Source organism: Thunnus albacares, chromosome 17, assembly GCF_914725855.1.
Source record: "Thunnus albacares chromosome 17, fThuAlb1.1, whole genome shotgun sequence".
NCBI classification, from domain to species: Eukaryota; Metazoa; Chordata; class Actinopteri; order Scombriformes; family Scombridae; genus Thunnus; species Thunnus albacares.
This window is the reverse complement of record NC_058122.1, coordinates 4,477,361-4,495,785: the sequence shown is the minus strand read 5'-3', so window position 1 is coordinate 4,495,785 and position 18,425 is coordinate 4,477,361. Positions and strand designations below refer to the sequence as shown.

The 18,425-nt window shown below is 39.4% G+C and overlaps 2 protein-coding genes and 1 long non-coding RNA gene across 3 annotated transcripts; all 3 read right to left on the bottom strand.

The window, feature by feature from the left end:
- Positions 1-1,643: 1,643 nt before the first annotated feature.
- On the bottom strand, positions 1,644-7,529 carry LOC122966817. Its single transcript, XM_044331149.1, has 5 exons — positions 7,304-7,529; positions 6,456-6,749; positions 3,997-4,320; positions 2,660-2,794; positions 1,644-2,504 (listed from the first exon to the last, which is right to left on the bottom strand). The coding sequence occupies exons 1-5, from the start codon at positions 7,455-7,457 to the stop codon at positions 2,101-2,103; spliced, it is 1,311 nt and encodes a 436-aa protein (XP_044187084.1). The 5' UTR covers positions 7,458-7,529; the 3' UTR covers positions 1,644-2,100.
- Positions 7,530-8,388: 859 nt separating this feature from the next.
- Positions 8,389-10,284, bottom strand: LOC122967266. The gene is made up of 3 exons (XR_006398569.1): positions 10,254-10,284; positions 9,000-9,293; positions 8,389-8,445 (listed from the first exon to the last, which is right to left on the bottom strand). It is a non-coding gene; the product is annotated as an uncharacterized LOC122967266 (long non-coding RNA).
- Positions 10,285-10,287: 3 nt separating this feature from the next.
- Positions 10,288-12,675, bottom strand: LOC122966816 (leukocyte immunoglobulin-like receptor subfamily B member 4; the record flags this gene model as incomplete). The annotated part of the gene is made up of 3 exons (XM_044331148.1): positions 12,375-12,675; positions 11,121-11,414; positions 10,288-10,547 (listed from the first exon to the last, which is right to left on the bottom strand). Coding segments are annotated over exons 1-3 (822 nt in total), but the record flags the coding sequence as incomplete, so codon positions are not given.
- Between the last annotated feature and the right edge of the window lie 5,750 nt (positions 12,676-18,425).

Below are 18,425 nucleotides of genomic sequence, written 5' to 3'. Positions count from 1 at the left end.
TGTGCCACACCCCGAACAGTAGAGGATAGAAAACGCATGTAAATTCAAGATTTGTAGGTCAAAGTCTCATGACTCATTTAAAGTTCAAATGAAGTTTGTATCTAAAACTATGTGGAAGCAGTAAATGTTCAAAAAGGTGTGGGTTTGCTCACACTTTCCATTCAAATATATGAGTATTTTTCTGTGTCCAGCTGCAGTTACTTATTGTCTCTCCACACCTGACAGTACACATGTCAATCAAACTTTGACCAGGTCATGTGCGTTAAAAGTCTTTCCTTTTCTAAAAATAGACAATGAAAATTAGGAAAATAATGTGTGTTACACACAAACCCATCAAGAGTTTTCAATTTACTAATTGAAATTCAAGTGAATGGACCCAAAACTTGCATGATTTTGATGACACAGGTGTGAGCAAGACAGACATGTCTCACCCTGCTGAAAATTCTCATCCTTTCAATCAAACTTTCAAAATAAAGGCACACCAAACTTGTAAGAAATATCTCTCATTTTTATAAAGAAAAATGATCTGATCCCGATGGGCCAGAGTGCGAGGTCCCAACCAACGCTGCTTGCAGCTTTAATTTTTTAGTTTAGTTTTTTAGAGTTTATTTGACAGACAGGATTGATGTGTAGGATTTAATATTTGGTCTACAGTCCGAAGCGGAGGGTGGCAGTAATGTGCCTAATATGCTATAATTTAGCTATCGTTGAAACGTGTGGCATGGCGTGGCGTTGAGTTTTGATGTTTTGCCATGACAGAGGAAATTGCTATAACTTTAGTGCAAATGCTCCAGTCTGCCCCAAACTTTGCATGTTTGATAAGAGTCCTGGCCTAAACACGTCCTCATGACAATATTAAGTCAGTAATGCAAACTGGCTTAATAGCGCCCCCTACAAAATTGCAGCAAAGCAGCCCGAGCAGCGGGCAAAATAGTGGACAAAGGAAGTGATGTTTTATCTCCGTCTTGCACTGTCTGAAAACAGCCCGGGTCTGAAGACATCTACATGCCCGTTACAGAAGCCCTTCGAGTGCGCTGCGACCCGACGAGCGCAACGGCACGAGGGCCTGTTCAATGCTGCTTGCAGCTTTAATTTAAAATGTAATTTAAAAATTCTTGGCAATTTATCCAAAAGTTGTCAAAATATGTCCCTCTGAAACTTACTGAGAGTTAGGTGGTGTGGTAGATACCATTTTCATGTTTGAACATGAACTATGGTGCTGGAGCCTGAGTTAGTTAGCATAGTTTAACTTAATGAGTGGAAGCAGAGGGAAACAGTAAAATCACAGTCCTATCAGCTCCATCCTGGTCTGTGAAGTGGTGATATACATTATAATATACTCAGCAAGTACACAGGCCCTACATGGTTTTCTGTGAAATGTGAAATTTTACTTCAAAATTTCTGATTTCTGATTTTGTGATTCAGATCTTTTTTGTATCACATCACATCTTGTAATGTTTTCAACTGTTGTGCTTTTAGATTTTAATGAAATGGCAAACATAAATAAAAACAAAATGAAGACAACTTGCAATAACTGATTTTAAAACTTGCAATGATTGATTTTTAGAGCACCAGGGGCAGTAGAAACAAGCCATCACAATTTAAGTTGATATGGTGAATTTATTTGCTATAGCAGTTGCCTATTTACACATCCAGCCCACATGGCACAACATTCATTTGGAGTCTTATTCACCTGATGAATAAGTCCAAAATTCATTCCTTTTAGCTCTGTTTTAGGTTTTCGCCAAATTCTGAGAAAAATATCCATTATTTTAGCTGCTAAATGCTCCAATTTAGCTAGTTGTTAACTTTGTTGGCCATTTGTTGCTGGGCAGATAGCGTACACAATATGCATTTTTTTACATGCTGACAATGTTTGGTGCATTTACAAAAATACCTGAGGGGATAGGTTTGACAAGAACGATCTATCTAGCAGGTAAAATAATCCACTGGCAGCATGTCTCTATGATATATCAGCATGTCCCAAATCCACACTACATCCTATTTCTAAACAGTATGTACTACACACTAACCATCATAATATAGTATAGTATAATACTTTAATTTAATTGTCCTGTGATACTGTTCAGCAGTAGAAAGCTAAAGGTTTTGATAAATATCTTCTTGTTCTCCGTAAATGTCGAGAGTGTCTTCAGCAAAAGGTTGGTGTACATTCACATAGTTGTCATCAGTGTTACTGTTTTCCTCCTCTTTAGCTACTTTTTTTACCACACAATCTTCATACACCTCTCCGTCGTTCTCTACAATATCATAGATGTCCTCGCTTTCTACATAATCATGACCTTCATTGTTCTCCTCTCCCACATAATAATGATTAAAACTCTCCTCTTCCTCGTGAACACGATCTTCACTGCTCTCCTCTTCCTCCATCCCTCTTGCTTGATCCTCCTGCCTCTTCTTGTTGTGCAATGGTTGGAAGTTCATATAGCGCTGTTCCTCCTCACTCTCCTCCTCAGAGACTTCATAATTGTTCCTGACAGCCACTGGAACAGCAGGGGGCAGAACGTGTCATGAATATTTAAAACAATTCTCTAAAAATCACACAATTACTTACACACTCTGAAACACAAGCAGTTAGATGAAAGTGTGTCTTGAAAGGAGGAGAAACAAACAGCAACAGTTTCATATGAACACAGACCCTGACTCAGGACGAGGTCTCCAGGCTGTTTGGCTCGTCGTCTTCTCCAGTGGATCAGACAGACCACCAACAAGACCAGCAGGAGCAGCAGCAGAGTCCCAGCAGCCGCTGAGGACACCATCAGCAACAAAGGCACTATAGGAGGAAAAAACATTTTCAAACAATTATTGTTTGTCTGATACTTTACAAGTGTAATGCATTTTCCATAGTAAAGGTATAGTCCTGCAAGCCTTTTTCCACAAGTCTTTCAGAATCTAATTATGATATACTATTCACATTTCAGCTTGGTAATACATTAATACTAATATGGTAAAATGTTGCTAACAAAATGATAATAGTGGTATCATACCATGGTAATTATAGAGATAATAACCTGGTAGACTAATATTTTGGTAATAATAACGAGAATACTGTAATATAGGGGTTTAATCTCTGTGATAGGGTAACAGTGGAGCTAAAAATGGGGAAAACAACATTTTAAATAACAATATGATATAACATGGTAATAATGTGGTAAATATAAGCTAATCTAATCACAATAAAAATGTGGTTACATGAATATTAATGTGTTATATTTTAACAAAATAGAGGAAAATAGATTCATAGTTAATAGTAATAACGGGGTGATATGCCAGCAATAATGAGGTTATAGTAGTTGTTTTCACAATACTGTCAATATTCTATTTAAAACAGAGATTTCTTAGGTGGAAACACAGATGGTTGTTTTGGTGTCATAAACGTGAATCAGGGCTAGAACCTGAAACACAATCGTGGCTCATTATTTTTGGAAATAACACTTTAAACTTATCACCAATGCCACAGTCATTTTCTGGATGCACAGATGGTAGTTTTTGTGTCATACCTTATGAATTACAGCTGAAGAATACCACATTTTTCTTTTAATTGTATTGTTAATGTGACTATTAATGAAAAAAGAAGGAGGCTAGAGTCTTTACCTGGAAACATAAATAGTAGTTTTTTGTGTCATAATAATGGAACAGGCCTAGAAAATGCACAATAATTTTTTTCATGACAAAATGTTTAATGGTTTATGGTGATGGTGTATAATAAGTATAATCCTATAATTTATATTCATTTATGAACATATAAAACTTGATTCTTTCCTTAATCTATAAAGGAAGAAATATGAGGAGCATTTTCCATCAAGTCACAGAACTGCTGCTGTTTTGAAAAATATTCAGGGACTGATTTCACAGAGCAAAGGGCCAATTCAAAGTCAGTGATGTTCTGATGTCTCCACTCCCACAAACGGTCCTCTACAACAGCAGAGAAAGATACGCATGCAGTTTTACATAGCTTCAATTCTGCCTACTTACATTTAATGGCGACACTCATTATTGTTGTCATGGTAGAAGTACATTTCTGTGTGGACAGAGTGACTTCATACACACAGCTGTAGTTGCCCTGGTGTTCATACTCAGCTACAGGGAAGTTAAAAGAGGCTGAGTGGTTGACTGCTGGCTGGGTGATATTGATGCTGGAGCCAGAGAAGATGAGAAAGAAACAACCACCAGGAAAGCTGGAGTTAACGGAACAGGTGAAGACAAAGCTGTACCCCCTGGTGACCTCTGCACCTTCAGTTCCCCAGACTAGCCCTCTGTTTGGAGATGTCAGGGAGATGCTGGGCTGCTGCAGTGGCACTGGGTACAAAACATAATGTAACAATTCAAATTTCCTGGACTTGAAAACCAGCAACAACAACATTTTGATGGATACTGCACTTATATAAATCTATACTATTCTGCAAAAAAGCAATACAAAAGACCCTTGCCCCATCTATTCTGGCTTTGCCATGGCATATGTGAGAAGGTGCAAGATGGAAATGTTCCGGAATGTAGCTGCATGTGTAAATAGTGAAAATCACTAGCGGTGCCTGAAAGGTTATCCCAGTAATTTAAAGGGAACTACATGTGGAAGAGGCTCAAGTAAAATATCTCATATTTCATTTAGATTCCTCAACGTAGCCACTGTTTGCCTTATTGACAGCTGTGCACACTATTGGCAATATCTTAACCAGCTTCATGAGGTAGTCACCTGGAATGGTTTTCAATGAACAGGTGTGCCTTGTCAAAAGTTAATTGGTGAAATTTCTTGCGTTTTTAATGTGTTTGAGATGTCAGTTGTGTTGAGCCAAGCTAGTGTTGGTATACAGCAAACAACCCTATTTGACTACTGTAGTAACCATATTATGGCAAGAACCGCTCAACTAAGTAAAGAGAAATGACAGTCCATACTTTCAGACATGAAGGTTAGTCAATCCAAGAACTTTGTTTCTTCAAGTGTTGCAAAAACCAACACTAAACAAAACACTATGATGAAACTGTCTCTCATGAGGACCGCCCCAGGAAAGCCAGTTACCAGCCTCAGAAATCTCCAGTTAACGGCACCTCAGATTAGAGCTTGCATCAGTGATTCACAGAGTTCAAGTAATAGACACATCTCAACATTAACTGTTCAGAGGGGACTGTGTGAATCAGGCCTTCATGGTCAAATTACTACAAAGAAACCACTACTGAGGGAGACCAGTGAGAGGATGAGAAATGCTTGGGCCAAGAAAGACAAAGAATGGACATTAGACCAGGGGAAATCTGTACTTTGGTCCAAATTTGAGATTTTTGGTTCCAACTACTGTGTCTTTGTGAGACACAGAGAAGGTGAATGGATGATATCTGCATGTGTGGTTTCCACCTGGAAGCATGGAGAAGAAGGTGTGATGATGTGTGGGGGCTTTGCTGTTGATGCTGTTGGTGATTTATTCAATTTTCAAGGCACACTTGTATGGCAACTGGATAGTGCCAATATAAGGAATACCAGGAGGAGGAGGAGGAGCAGTCTACACTCCTGTCATCATCAGACCGTGTGCAGTTTTGAGATTGATTGGGACTGCAGACTAGAGACTGGCGGCGACATTAGGGCGAGTGCATGGAAGAAACATCTACCGGCAGTGGTGTGATGGTGGTGTATATCATAAATTGCTGTCTAAAATATGCCTACTTTTTTTACATTTCAACTAGGTACGTCGATTTAAAACGGTATAATACACATGCCTGGTCGCCTGGTTACCATCAGACATGGATATTGCCGGCACTGTAAAATGTTTGTTTTTGTGTAAGTTTAAATTTATTTGTATAGTACTTTTCATACAGTAGTTGTAACTCAAGGTGCTATGCACATAAGAAAAAAACATTAAAGATACTTAAAATACATAAAAATAACATTGAGATACATTAAAAATAAGAGAATAAATCATCAGAATACATTAGTGTGACATTACAGTGCACAAAGTGCAATTAACATACATAGGTAGATGTTGGTCTGTAGAGATAAGTTTTTACTCGAATTTAAAAAGTGCTCGCTGAGGTCTCTTTATTTTCCACTGGTAAGGTGTTCCAGATTTTGCGTGTAGACTATATGTTGCTGTTGTAAGAAGGGTTGAGTTAAGATTTAGGCTATTTTTTTATATGTTTTATGTATTTTCACTTAACCGCAAACCGAAAAATAGTTTGAAACCTGGAGGCTATGTAAGGGCTATTTGACTAAGAGGGAGAGTGATGGAGTACTATCTAAACTCAAGTGAGATGGTTTGGGATGAGTTGGACCACCAAATGAAGGAATAGTAGCCAAAAAGTGCCCTGTGAACTCCTCCAAGATGGTTGGAAAAGCAACTGTCAATATAAAACATGTGTGTTATTTCATAGTGTTGATGTCTTCAGTATTGTATTCAGTACTTTTGACTGGTACTGTGCGAGAATAAAAAATCAAGTTGAGGACATACCAGTAACAGAGAGTCTGACAGAGTCACTCAGGACCGAGGTGAAGTCTCGTCTTGAAACCCTTGTTTGATACTGACATTGGTACGATCCCTCATTGTCAAAAGTCACTTGAAGGATGTTGAAGGTAGCAGAGTTGGTACTTGATGACTGGGTCATTCTGAATGAACCTGAGGTCTTCTTTAGAATGAATGTTCCACCTAAATGCTGAGTTGAGATCGAACAGGTGATGCTGGTGTTCTGACCCCAAGCAACCTCACCAGCAGGATTCATGGAGATGCTAGGCTTTGGGAGGCTCACTGAAAGAAATTGAAAGATAGAGAATAAAACATGAAAACACATTAGTGTGACATTACAGTGCACAATGTGCAATTAACATACATAGGTAGATGTTGGTCTGCAAAGATACATTTTTACTTGAATTTAAAAAGTGCTCGCTGAGGTCTCTTTAATCTCCACTGGTAAGGTGTTCCAGATTTTGCGTGTAGACTATATGTTGCTGTTGTAAGAAGGGTTGAGTTAAGATTTAGGCTATTTTTTTTATATGTTTTATGTATTTTCTCTTAACCACAAACCGAAAAATAGTTTGAAACCTGGAGGCTATGTAAGGGCTATTTGACTAAGAGGGAGAGTGATGGAGTACTATCTAAACTCAAGTGAGATGGTTTGGGATGAGTTGGACCACCAAATGAAGGAATAGTAGCCAAAAAGTGCCCTGTGAACTCCTCCAAGATGGTTGGAAAAGCAACTGTCAATATAAAACATGTGTGTTATTTCATAGTGTTGATGTCTTCAGTATTGTATTCAGTACTTTTGACTGGTACTGTACGAAAATAAAAAATTAAGGACATACCAGTAACAGAGAGTCTGACAGAGTCACTCAGGACCGAGGTGAAGTCTCGTCTTGAAACCCTTGTTTGATATTGACACTGGTACGATCCCTCATTGTCAAAAGTCACTTGAAGGATGTTGAAGGTAGCAGAGTTGGTACTTGATGACTGGGTCATTCTGAATGAACCTGAGGTCTTCTTTAGAATGAATGTTCCACCTAAATGCTGAGTTGAGATCGAACAGGTGATGCTGGTGCTCTGACCCCAAGCAACCTCACCAGCAGGATTCATGGAGATGCTAGGCTTTGGGAGGCTCACTGAAAGAAATTGAAAGATAGAGAATAAAACATGAAAATACATTAGTGTGACATTACAGTACACAATGTGCAATTAACATACATAGGTAGATGTTGATCTGCAAAGATACATTTTTACTTGAATTTAAAAAGTGCTCGCTGAGGTCTCTTTAATCTCCACTGGTAAGGTGTTCCAGATTTTGCGTGTAGACTATATGTTGCTGTTGTAAGAAGGGTTGAGTTAAGATTTAGGCTATTTTTTTTATATGTTTTATGTATTTTCTCTTAACCACAAACCGAAAAATAGTTTGAAACCTGGAGGCTATGTAAGGGCTATTTGACTAAGAGGGAGAGTGATGGAGTACTATCTAAACTCAAGTGAGATGGTTTGGGATGAGTTGGACCACCAAATGAAGGAATAGTAGCCAAAAAGTGCCCTGTGAACTCCTCCAAGATGGTTGGAAAAGCAACTGTCAATATAAAACATGTGTGTTATTTCATAGTGTTGATGTCTTCAGTATTGTATTCAGTACTTTTGACTGGTACTGTACGAAAATAAAAAATTAAGGACATACCAGTAACAGAGAGTCTGACAGAGTCACTCAGGACCGAGGTGAAGTCTCGTCTTGAAACCCTTGTTTGATATTGACACTGGTACGATCCCTCATTGTCAAAAGTCACTTGAAGGATGTTGAAGGTAGCAGAGTTGGTACTTGATGACTGGGTCATTCTGAATGAACCTGAGGTCTTCTTTAGAATGAATGTTCCACCTAAATGCTGAGTTGAGATCGAACAGGTGATGCTGGTGCTCTGACCCCAAGCAACCTCACCAGCAGGATTCATGGAGATGCTAGGCTTTGGGAGGCTCACTGAAAGAAATTGAAAGATAGAGAATAAAACATGAAAATACATTAGTGTGACATTACAGTACACAATGTGCAATTAACATACATAGGTAGATGTTGATCTGCAAAGATACATTTTTACTTGAATTTAAAAAGTGCTCGCTGAGGTCTCTTTAATCTCCACTGGTAAGGTGTTCCAGATTTTGCGTGTAGACTATATGTTGCTGTTGTAAGAAGGGTTGAGTTAAGATTTATGCTATTTTTTTTATATGTTTTATGTATTTTCTCTTAACCACAAACCGAAAAATAGTTTGAAACCTAGAGGCTATGTAAGGGCTATTTGACTAAGAGGGAGAGTGATGGAGTACTATCTAAACTCAAGTGAGATGGTTTGGGATGAGTTGGACCACCAAATGAAGGAATAGTAGCCAAAAAGTGCCCTGTGAACTCCTCCAAGATGGTTGGAAAAGCAACTGTCAATATAAAACATGTGTGTTATTTCATAGTGTTGATGTCTTCAGTATTGTATTCAGTACTTTTGACTGGTACTGTACGAGAATAAAAAATTAAGGACATACCAGTAACAGAGAGTCTGACAGAGTCACTCAGGACCGAGGTGAAGTCTCGTCTTGAAACCCTTGTTTGATACTGACACTGGTACGATCCCTCATTGTCAAAAGTCACTTGAAGGATGTTGAAGGTAGCAGAGTTGGTACTTGATGATTTGGTCATTCTGAATGAACCTGAGGTCTTCTTTAGAATGAATGTTCCACCTAAATGCTGAGTTGAGATCGAACAGGTGATGCTGGTGTTCTGACCCCAAGCAACCTCACCAGCAGGATTCATGGAGATGCTAGGCTTTGGGAGGCTCACTGAAAGAAATTGAAAGATAGAGAATAAAACATGAAAATACATTAGTGTGACATTACAGTGCACAATGTGCAATTAACATACATAGATAGATGTTGGGGAGACAGTTAATTGAAGGCCAGTCTGTAAAGATACATTTTTACTTGAATTTTAAAAGTGCTCGCTGAGGTCTCTTTAATTTCCACTGGTAAGGTGTTCCAGGTTTTGTGTGTAGACTGTATGTTGCTGTTGTAAGAAGGGTTGAGTTAAGATTTAGGCTATTTTTTTATATGTTTTATGTATTTTCACTTAACCGCAAACCGAAAAATAGTTTGAAACCTGGAGGCTATGTAAGGACTATTTGACTAAGAGGGAGAGTGATGGAGTTCTATCTAAACCCAAGTGAGATGGTTTAGGATGAGTTGGACTACCAAATGAAGGAATAGCAGCCACCACAACATTCTGCAGCAGCACACCATCCCATCTCATTTGCGCTTAGTGGGATGATCTCTTTTTTTCAACATGACAATGTCCCAAAACACACCTCCAGGCTATATAAGGGATATTTGACCAAGAAGGAGAGTTGTGGAGTGCTACATCAGATGACCTGGCTTCCACAATCACCCGACCTAAACCCAACTGAGATGGTTTGGGATGAGTTGGACCACCAAGTGAAGGAATAGCAGCCAACAAGTGCTCTGTGAACTCCTTCAAGATGGTTGGAAAAGCATTCCAGGAGACTATCTCATGAGGCTGGTTGAGAGAATGCCAAGAGTGTGCAAAGCTGTCATCAAGGCAAACAGTGGCTACTTTGAGGAATCTAAAATGTAAAACATGTGTGTTATTTCATAGTGTTGATGTCTTCAGTATTATTCTACAATGTAGAAACTACTAAAAAATGAAGAAAAACCCTTGAATGAGTAGGTGTGTCTAAACTTTAGACTGGTACTGTACATGGATAAAAAATCAAGTTGAGGACATACCAGTAACAGAGAGTCTGACAGAGTCACTCAGAACCGAGGTGAAGTCCCGACTTGAAACCCTTGTTTGATACTGACACTGGTACGATCCCTCATTGTCAAAAGTCACTTGAAGGATGTTGAAGGTAGCAGAGTTGGTACTTGATGACTGGGTCATTCTGAATGAACCTGAGGTCTTCTTTAGAATGAATGTTCCACCTAAATGCTGAGTTGAGATCGAACAGGTGATGCTGGTGTTCTGACCCCAAGCAACCTCACCAGCAGGATTCATGGAGATGCTAGGCTTTGGGAGGCTCACTGAAAGAAATTGAAAGATAGAGAATAAAACATGAAAATACATTAGTGTGACATTACAGTGCACAATGTGCAATTAACATACATAGGTAGATGTTGGGGAGACAGTTAATTGAAGGCCAGTCTATAAAGATACATTTTTACTTGAATTTAAAAAGTGCTCGCTGAGGTCTCTTTAATTTCCACTGGTAAGGTGTTCCGGATCTTGCATGTAGACTATATGTTGCTGTTGTAAGAAGGGTTGAGTAAAGATTTAGGCTATTTTTTATATGTTTTATGTATTTTCACTTAACCGCAAACCGAAAAATAGTTTGAAACCTGGAGGCTATGTAAGGGCTATTTGACTATGAGGGAGAGTGATGGAGTACTATCTAAACCCAAGTAAGATGGTTTGGGATGAGTTAGACCACCAAATGAAGGAATAGTAGCCAAAAAGTGCCCTGTGAACTCCTCCAAGATGGTTGGAAAAGCAACTGTTGATATAAAATGTGTGTTATTTCATAGTGTTGATGTCTTCAGTATTGTATTCAGTACTTTTGACTGGTACTGTACGAGAATAAAAAATTAAGGACATACCAGTAACAGAGAGTCTGACAGAGTCACTCAGGACCGAGGTGAAGTCTCGTCTTGAAACCCTTGTTTGATACTGACACTGGTACGATCCCTCATTGTCAAAAGTCACTTGAAGGATGTTGAAGGTAGCAGAGTTGGTACTTGATGATTTGGTCATTCTGAATGAACCTGAGGTCTTCTTTAGAATGAATGTTCCACCTAAATGCTGAGTTGAGATCGAACAGGTGATGCTGGTGTTCTGACCCCAAGCAACCTCACCAGCAGGATTCATGGAGATGCTAGGCTTTGGGAGGCTCACTGAAAGAAATTGAAAGATAGAGAATAAAACATGAAAATACATTAGTGTGACATTACAGTGCACAATGTGCAATTAACATACATAGATAGATGTTGGGGAGACAGTTAATTGAAGGCCAGTCTGTAAAGATACATTTTTACTTGAATTTTAAAAGTGCTCGCTGAGGTCTCTTTAATTTCCACTGGTAAGGTGTTCCAGGTTTTGTGTGTAGACTGTATGTTGCTGTTGTAAGAAGGGTTGAGTTAAGATTTAGGCTATTTTTTTATATGTTTTATGTATTTTCACTTAACCGCAAACCGAAAAATAGTTTGAAACCTGGAGGCTATGTAAGGACTATTTGACTAAGAGGGAGAGTGATGGAGTTCTATCTAAACCCAAGTGAGATGGTTTAGGATGAGTTGGACTACCAAATGAAGGAATAGCAGCCACCACAACATTCTGCAGCAGCACACCATCCCATCTCATTTGCGCTCAGTGGGATGATCTCTTTTTTTCAAAATGACAATGTCCCAAAACACACCTCCAGGCTATATAAGGGATATTTGACCAAGAAGGAGAGTTGTGGAGTGCTACATCAGATGACCTGGCTTCCACAATCACCCGACCTAAACCCAACTGAGATGGTTTGGGATGAGTTGGACCACCAAGTGAAGGAATAGCAGCCAACAAGTGCTCTGTGAACTCCTTCAAGATGGTTGGAAAAGCATTTCAGGTGACTATCTCATGAGGCTGGTTGAGAGAATGCCAAGAGTGTGCAAAGCTGTCATCAAGGCAAACAGTGGCTACTTTGAGGAATCTAAAATGTAAAACATGTGTGTTATTTCATAGTGTTGATGTCTTCAGTATTATTCTACAATGTAGAAACTACTAAAAAATGAAGAAAAACCCTTGAATGAGTAGGTGTGTCTAAACTTTAGACTGGTACTGTACATGGATAAAAAATCAAGTTGAGGACATACCAGTAACAGAGAGTCTGACAGAGTCACTCAGGACCGAGGTGAAGTCTCGACTTGAAACCCTTGTTTGATATTGACACTGGTACGATCCCTCATTGTCAAAAGTCACTTGAAGGATGTTGAAGGTAGCAGAGTTGGTACTTGATGACTGGGTCATTCTGAATGAACCTGAGGTCTTCTTTAGAATGAATGTTCCACCTAAATGCTGAGTTGAGATCGAACAGGTGATGCTGGTGTTCTGACCCCAAGCAACCTCACCAGCAGGATTCATGGAGATGCTAGGCTTTGGGAGGCTCACTGAAAGAAATTGAAAGATAGAGAATAAAACAAGAATTCACACTACAGAGCTTCAAGTCCTGTTTTCAGAAATCAGCAGACAAAAACATAAAAAATGTAGGAGTGTCATTGGTAGAGGACCTGAAACAATTAGAAAATATTCATAAAACAGAGTAGCACTGCAGTGTGACAGAAATAAAGAGGGATTGCTGCTACTAAGAAACCAGACGCGTGGTGGTTTTTTTTGTTGTCAGCAACAGTTTTTTTCTCGTCTTTATACTTCTAGTTTCACTGTTTTTTCATCTTTAATCTAATCTAATGTTTCTAAGAAGCTTGTTTAACCCTCTGAACTTCAGTTCACGGCAGTTACTGTTATTCAGAATTTTTGTCAGTGTGTGCAGCAGTGTGAGCAGGAAGTTAAAGCAGCTTGGTGAGGTTGGCATGCCGACCGGTGTTTCGGTTTAAACACTGACCATGTTAACTGGTGACTTTCAGGGGAATGTGTTGTGGTTGTCGTGGTGACAGCAGTTGTTGAAAGCATGAACAGAACATGTAGGTGTCCTCCTAAAAGTCTTAAATTATTGTATACAGTATATATTTGTCTGGTCCTTTTTGTATTACGATATGTAAATTAAATGGTGTTGTCAACAAGAAGCATTCACATTTTCTCACTGATTTTTTTGAAGTTAATCTTTTTATATGGCTTACTTGAGATGAAACGCTGAGTATCCACACTGATGGTTAAATAGACGGTAGGCTCGTCAATCCCGGTGAATACTGGCTTTGTGTCTACACTTTACAAACTCTTCTTTTACTTTTTCTACTCAATGACAAAGCAGGTTAAGTGGTTGAATATGGGCCGCTTTCCGATTGAAGATAACACGATAAAATCACAAGATAGACTATAGCTGCAATGCCAATTTATAGGCTACATTTTGTTTCCCACATTGTAAGAAAAGTTACAAGGTGAATGCTTCTTGCTGAGCACAGTTTAACTTGCATAAATGATAATAAGTAAGTAGATAATAAGAGTAGATAATAAACGTGTTACATTATGTAAATTAAATGGTGTTGCCAACAAGAATCATTCAAATTTCTTCAGTTATTTTTCTGAAATCAATCTTTTTAAATAGCTTGCTTGAGATGAAACGCTGAATCTTGTTGCAGTATTCACACTGACGGTCACGGTCACTAGTTAACCCGAAACACCTGTTAAAACAAAACATAAGATTAAAATGGAATTATGCTTGATTTAAGATTAATGACACTGGAAAGTGATATTGTTTAAGCCCTGGATTTCCTGTGAGTAAAACCGGGAGGAAGATATTTTAAAGGTAGGAATGGACTTCGGTTGTTTCACCTGTCTGTGTGTGTGTGTATAAGTGCACATATGCATGCATTATGCATGAGAGAGATGGTCTACAGTGAGCAAGCCTTTACCTTTTGGTGACGCAGTTTCTGTATCGTATATGTATGCTTCACTATAGGCTTATACTTGTATTTGGTGCCGTAACAGTCATAAAATTAAAAAAGTAAACTGCAATCATGAGTGATTGTTCATGCATTATTGTATGCAAATTAAGCGTGGCTGATGTTTGTGCAGGTTGGATGGGTAGATGGTAGTTGAGTTGTGATGCTACGGGGGGAGGTGGGTGCGGCCTGGGCTGCCCATAAAAACCAAATGCCCGGCCAGTTACTTTCCTCTGGCGCCGGAACTGGGCAACTACTGAAATTGCTACGCCAAAATATGCCAATAAAATCTATAAACCCTCTCGGTAAATTGGCAGCCATGATAATAATAATATGGTGAACAGAATATTAATTTAGTTTTAGTTATATATTTTATTTTAGTTGATTTTGGTATCATATCTAAACTCATTTTCATTCAGATTAAGACATTATAATTCAAAGTCAAACAAATGTTTTCCCCATGTGAAGAAAGTCAGAGACTCTCTGTTCATGACCTGCACAACAGACTTCACTTTAGACCACTCGTAAATTCTGTTTGTACCACAGACTATATATAAAGATGGATGTAGCAAGGTGTGATGTCACCCATTGGTTTACATTGGAGCCGGTTTGAAGCCCAGAGTTGCTGCTTACGGTTGGCGCCATTTTTTCCGTTTGAAACCAATATATAAGGGGTCTGCAACGTGCCCCACTACCTTGGACCGAAGCACGTATCATTATCAAGTAAAATTAAACTTAGTGAAATATTGCAACAATAGTCTGACTCAGTCCGCTCAGCAGCAGGTGAGCCAAATGTCAATCACAGCTGTCAATCAATGCCCACACAGCAGACATCAAAGCTACTATAAGTCTTTAAATCTTATTAATGGAGCAATAATTTTCAAAATGATCACCAGCACATTTATTAGAGGGCCCGAATTTAGCGATAAAGATCATGATGACTTGTTGAAAAAAATGTATTGACTCAGTATTTCATGAGAGAAGTTGACAGTTTTTGAATGGGAGTCTTGGAACCAGGGATTTTTTAGAGCCAGTACCCGGCGGCTGTCAGCGGTATTGCACTTTAAGGGACTTCCGCATTGGCTTCACTTTCAAGCCATGGTTGTTGCCACTTGGTTTGTTCCAAAGAAAAAATTGATGATGTCACAAATTATCTTAAATCACTCATATGTGCCTCTCAAGAATGAATCTTTTTTATTCCATGCATTCTTCTTCCTTGTCAAAACCTGTTGCCTAAATTACCCATGATGCAACTCGAGCACTAATAATTCAGTTGGAGATCCAGGTGTGTTATGCTAGTAGCGGCTAATGTAGCTTCGAGCTGCTAGCCTCAAGCAGAGATCAGGAGGGTGCGACAGAGGTCTGGTAACCTCACTTTGTAACTCCGCACCCCCAGATTTGTTCTTTCAAACTTGTAGTCTTCAGCCCCAACCCATGCTGATTCAAGTGATATCACTTAAGGCAAAATGCTTTATACAACTGTCTTTCACATATTAAATAATACTCCCTTAACCCTAACTCTGTAAACATACTTCATTTGATCATTTATAAAAGTAATCATAAACTCAAATTTCAGAACTGTAGTTTTTTCTTACCAGCGATAGAAAGTCTGAGAGAGTCACTGAGGGGGGAGTTGTAGTCTTGACTTGAAACCCTTGTCTGAAACTGACACTGGTACGATCCTTCATTATCAAAGTTCACATTAGGGATGTTGAAGGTAGCAAAGTTGCTACTTGATGTTTGAGTCTTTCTGAATGAACCTGAGGTCTTCTTCAGAATGAATGTTCCACTTAAAGGCTGAGTTGAGATTAAACAAGTGATGCCGATGTTCTGACCCCAGCTAACCTCACCAGCAGGATTCATGGAGATGCTGGGCTTTGGGAGTCCCACTGAAAAATAGGACAATATAAAATGTTAACTGTCACTGTATTTTTGCTCTGGACTCTTTCTTTATTCTTTTTTTTTCACAGCTCAGTGAGCATGTTATGAGGAAGCATAACAAATAACGAGGAAGTCATGTTTATCAACTTGTTTGTTCTGGTCAAATATGACAATGTCACAGACCTTAATTAGTGCACACAATACTTTCTCTTTTTTTCAAAGTCTTAACTAGTCTTATCGACAACAGCATGGCAGTTTCAGTGGAATGAGTGCTAGGCACTAAAAGTAAAGTGAGAATGCTTACACAAATATTGCTATAAATTGTTTTAATTTATCAATTAACTTCTCACAAAGTTGAGTAAACTGCAGAAACCTAAATGAAATCAATATTTGCTGTGAGCAGCTTTGCCTTTAAAACAGCAGCAGTTCTCCTCGGTTCACTTTAACACAGTTTTTCATGGTAACTTGCAGATAGGTTGTTGTAACCATCCTGGAGAAAGAATGTTCTTCTGTGGATTTATTATTTAGGCCATCTCAGGTGCTTCTTCATGTAATCCCAGATTGACTCCATGATGTTGAGATCAGGGCTCTGTGGGGGCCATACCATACCATCTGTGGCAGGACTCATCATCCTTCTTGTTGCTGAAAATAGTTCTTTATGACTCTAGCGGTATGCTTGGGTCATTGTCATGTCATGAATAAATTTGGGACTGATCAGACACCTCCCTGATGGTATTGCATAATGGATAAGAATCTAAACATCTAGGGTGCCTAAAACCTTTGCACAGTACTGTACATATGGAAGAGCTAAGTGATAGAAAGAGTTGTCTCACCTGAACAGACAACACCAGCGTCCTCGCCGTGTCCACAGTCGTGTGCCCCAAATCCTCGGTGTTTACACTCAGCTAGAGACATTTCACTGCCTGAACAGGCCACATCATCAAGCCAGATTTTGCCGCCACCTTGACCAAAATAGGCTGACTGAGGGGCTCTCAGTGCCGACCCACAGCCCAACTGTCTGCAAACCACTTTAGCATCGTTTAAGTCCCAGCCGTCATCACAGACTGTTCCCCAGGCACTGTTGTGATAGATTTCAACTCTTCCAGAGCACAAAGTAGACCCAGCTAATCTGATCTGTCTTCCTGTCAGACACAAAAGACATAACATCAAAATTTCCACATTTTACATAAATGTTCAAGCCAGGCAGGAAAACTGTGGCCTGCAGCGCATTCAACACTTCATTATCATCATTATGATCATTACTAGGGGCAAGGCGCCATCACACACACACACACACACACACACACACACACACACACACACACACGATGTGCTGCTAATTATTTAGGCCATCTCAGGTGCTTCTTCATGTAATCCCAGATTGACTCCATGATGTTGAGATCAGGGCTCTGTGGGGGCCATACCATACCATCTGTGGCAGGACTCATCATTCTTCTTGTAGCTGAAAATAGTTCTTTATGACTCTAGCGGTATGCTTGGGTCATTGTCATGTCATGAATAAATTTGGGACTGATCAGACACCTCCCTGATGGTATTGCATAATGGATAAGAATCTAAACATCTAGGGTGCCTAAAACCTTTGCACAGTACTGTACATATGGAAGAGCTAAGTGATAGAAAGAGTTGTCTCACCTGCACAGACAACACCAGCGTCCTCGCCGTGTCCACAGTTGTGTGCCCCAAATCCTCGGTGTTGACACTCAGCTAAAGACATTTCACTGCCTGAACAGGCCACATCATCAAGCCAGATTTTGCCGCCACCTTGACCAAAATAGGCTGACTGAGTGGCACTCAGTGCCGACCCACAGCCCAACTGTCTGCAAACCACTTTAGCATCGTTTAAACCCCAGCTGTCATCACAGACTGTTCCCCAGGCACTGTTGTGATAGATTTCAACTCTTCCAGAGCACCGAGTGGACCCAGGCCCAGCTAATCTGATCTGACTTCCTGTCAGACACAAAAGACATAACATCAAAATTTCCACATTTTACATAAATGTTCAAGCCAGGCAGGAAAACTGTGGCGCATTCAAAACTTCATTATCATCATTATGATCATTACTAGGGGCAAGGCGCCATCACACACACACACACACACACACACACACACACACACACACACACACACACACACACACACGATGTGCTGCTAATTGTAATAACTATGGTGAAATCAGCAATTTGGTGAACATTTTTTAAAGTTGTCACCACTTAGTCAGGTCCCACATTATGTTTAATTTACTAGTCAATGGTTTGGAAATGCAAACAACTGTGAAAGCTAAGGAGCCAAACAGGGCTCATCCACCTCTGTCTGAAATCAAGGACCCGTTGTTTCAAAAGTTACAACAATTTGGAAGTGGTAAAAGCTTAGCTCTGTTTTTAAAATTATTTTAGAATATTTTTTTTT

What these genes read in the sequence shown, in the direction of transcription:
- LOC122966817 (XM_044331149.1), bottom strand. Translation starts at nt 7,457, where the DNA reads ATGACCCAGTCATCAAGTACCAACTCTGCTACCTTCAACATCCTTCAA. An exon ending in TGTCAGACTCTCTGTTACTG is followed by an intron (nt 6,750 to 7,303) that starts GTATGTCCTTAA and finishes AATTTCTTTCAG; the next exon opens with TGAGCCTCCCAAAGCCTAGC. An exon ending in AATGAGTGTCGCCATTAAAT is followed by an intron (nt 2,795 to 3,996) that starts GTAAGTAGGCAG and finishes TTCCTCCTATAG; the next exon opens with TGCCTTTGTTGCTGATGGTG.